Source organism: Cajanus cajan, chromosome 10 (genome assembly GCF_000230855.2).
Source record: "Cajanus cajan strain Asha chromosome 10, NIPB_CcT2T_4, whole genome shotgun sequence".
Taxonomy (NCBI): Eukaryota; Viridiplantae; Streptophyta; class Magnoliopsida; order Fabales; family Fabaceae; genus Cajanus; species Cajanus cajan.
The window spans coordinates 7,895,902-7,898,859 of NC_138526.1; the positions used below are offsets into that span (position 1 = coordinate 7,895,902).

At 44.1% G+C, this 2,958-nt stretch overlaps 1 protein-coding gene across 1 annotated transcript; it reads right to left on the minus strand.

The window, feature by feature from the left end:
* Nucleotides 1-1,555: 1,555 nt before the first annotated feature.
* On the minus strand, nucleotides 1,556-2,485 carry LOC109793687 (uncharacterized). The gene has a single exon (XM_020353142.1). It carries the CDS (start codon nucleotides 2,483-2,485, stop codon nucleotides 1,556-1,558), a length of 930 nt encoding a protein of 309 aa, XP_020208731.1.
* Nucleotides 2,486-2,958: the final 473 nt, after the last annotated feature.

Here is a 2,958-nt window from a genome sequence, read left to right on the forward strand (position 1 = left end):
TGGGATATGTGATGTGCCACATAGGCCTCATTTAGAACTTTCAGCAGAGCCTTTCGATGTGGTTCAGAGCTCATGATCAACGAAAGCAAAGTGATTTTTGCGGGGGTATGGTTAAGCTGATCAAGGATGGAGTATTCGCTTTGTCGAATGAACTGAAGAAATTCATCTTCTTTATCGCCCTCCGTCCTTCCTTCTTCTTTGTCCTTTCCTTTCGGGGATTTGTTTCCTAAGTCCTTGGGGGTATAAACGCGTCCACTTCTAGTCATCCCTCCAATCCTGGTGATATTCGATGATTCTAACGACGGCAAGCCTTGCACATCATAAACCCATGGTACTGCCTTGTCGCTTTCGTAGGGGAAAGGAATTGGCACTCAGACGGTAAGCTTGGGCGCGTTTTGTCGTTCGTTTTCTCGAGTATTTGCTGACTTTTCATGCGGCGCTTCCCGATGTGAGGCCTCGGGTTTGCATTTGATGATAAGCGATTTCATTATCTAGTTAACATGTACAGATTAGATTTCCCTTTTTATTATTCTTTATAAATTTTCCAGAAAAGTGTATGTTCTAAATGAAATGCAATTTAGGATGCAAAGACAATTGATGAATTCAACAAATATCATTCTCATTGATTTGTTTGTCTAGTGAACATTCATTACGCCATGCTTTTCAGTATGTTTTGGCAAAAACGTAGGAGTCTGAAGAAACTCAAGCTAGGCTGGCGCATAGGTACGCTATCCTCTACATCCAAAACATGCCTCTTCATTGCCTCTGCTTGTTCGTGGACCGCCATGCTCATGTGATCGCAGACAGAGCGTGCTTCTTTGGCCTTCTCCTGATAGTATCCATTCATCGTTTTCAGCTCCTGTACCGCCTCTAGAGCTTGATCTCTTTGATGGGTGACCTCCTTGAGTAGCTCGACCCCCTTTTCTTCCTTTTGTTGAAAATCGGAGATGGTTGCGACTTGTTCTTGCATGATCTCCCACCAAGATTGAGCTTCAGTCTGGGCCTTGAACAGTTCTCTCTGGGCTTGCTCTTTTGCTAGCGTCTCCTCTTGGAGTCTATCCTTGAGTTGTGCTATGCTTGACGAAGTCTCCATAAATGACCTGCCTGGGTGAACTTTTGGAGTTTTGACTGGCTGGACATTTATGTCAGCACATTCATCCTTTAGCCTCTCAATCTCCATGTCCTTTTTCTTACATTTTCTCTGCAAACTATCGATGTACATCTTGGATTCCTCATCTTTCTCCTCAAGAGCTCTTATTTGGGCTTCCAAAACTTCCATTTTTTTGATTAGGGGATCAATTTGATGTTGTTCGTTCTGGTCTACCGTCTTTGTCATGTTCATGGCCTCGCCTTGGTTTCTCCATTTTCGGTAGTCATCTGAGGCGGTCACCTGGGGTTTTCCGAGCTCGCTATCTCCAAAATAGAGTGGCCTTTTCCAGGCCTCTCGTATGGTATCGACCTGTGATTGTTGTCCGAAGGTATATAAGAAGCAAATGCCGCCGAAGTCTTCTTGGCTTGGTAGAGTCTATGTCCTTCCAAGTTGTCTTAACACCAGCTATGGAGAGTAGGCTATGCATCCTCTTAATCCCATCAAAGGTAGGTTAGAGAACTGGCCACACCGTACCAATACGGGACTCGGTCTAAACCAGGGGCATATCCATGTAAAAGTGTTTTCAGCACATCCCTCCATTTCAGCTTTCCATGCCATGGCGTACTTCCTTGATGATGGAATCCTAGGGAAACTTCTTAATGGGTCAGGAAATTTCCCCATATGATTCTTGGCAAAGAAATGAGTGTACGCCCACACGTAAAGGAGTGGATTGCAGCATCTCATCTGCTTCCCTAATTTTTTACGGCAGAGGTCGATTGAGAGCAAGGTGTCAGCGAGGATGGCAAGTACAGGGCTGTTGGAGTAGGCATCCCAAGCAAAGAAGGCATCGATGGCGGCATGATCTACCACCCTCTCATGGAAAGGGAAAAGGATTATCCCAAACAAGATTAAGGCTAGGGTCTTGTTGAAAGTTATCCAATTCTTTTGGCGACCTAGAAGGGAAAGATGTTCTTCCAAAATGGAAAGCTTCCATCCTTTAACTACTCCATTACCTTCTAGAACAGACAAGTGAGAGGGTAAGCCAATCAATTCAGCCACCTTGTCGGAGGACATACGTCCTTCTTGAACAGAGAAAACTCCTCCCGACTTGGGCCATTTAATCATGAGGTCATACTCCTCTATAGTGGGCACTATGTCGAAGTGTGGGAATCGGAAGCAACGGAACTCTGACTCCCAAAAGTGTATCAAGGCTCTCATGAAAGCAGGGTCCACAAGTATTCTCAACAAGTCGAGGATTCTGCCGTAACGTTTTTCAAATTCTGTTTTGACCTCTTTTGGCATTGAGGCACATATCTCATTTACTCGAGGCATTGCAGAATTTGGAATGTTCACCTTCCTCAATGGTCCATGCATGCTACTATCTATAGCTTCCATGTCTAAAAAAATGGTTTATTATCATAAAAGAAATGATGGGGGTTTGTCTACCTACTTTTATCATGTTTCATCCTAAGACTTATGATGTAAAAGCAAAAAAAAGAACACATGGAAAGGCATCCTTTTTGTTTCATTTTTTTTTTAGTTATTGCCCCCCTTAATCTCATTCATTTGGAAAATAGTATGACAAAATGCAACAAACATATGCTCATACAGATGTTCACCCGCGAATAGTACATTTGAATCCTTAGTCTGAGGTCCCTGTCAGAAAAGTGCGTTGTATAGGACGGTTCTAATCTCACTGGTCTTAAGGTCCCCAAGGTGCCCCCATTATAGGGACCCAGTATCTCTGTCGCCGTCACCTGGTAAACTCTAAGGTCTGTCGCAGTATTTCAGGCTAGAGTAACCGGTTATCACCTTCATGTGATTTCTGACAAGGCTCGCAGGCTCTAAGGCCAAACTTGGGCCGGTCG

Bases quoted from the DNA above. Each gene is read 5' to 3' on its own strand.
- LOC109793687 (XM_020353142.1), bottom strand. From the start codon at position 2,485: ATGGAAGCTATAGATAGTAGCATGCATGGACCATTGAGGAAGGTGAAC.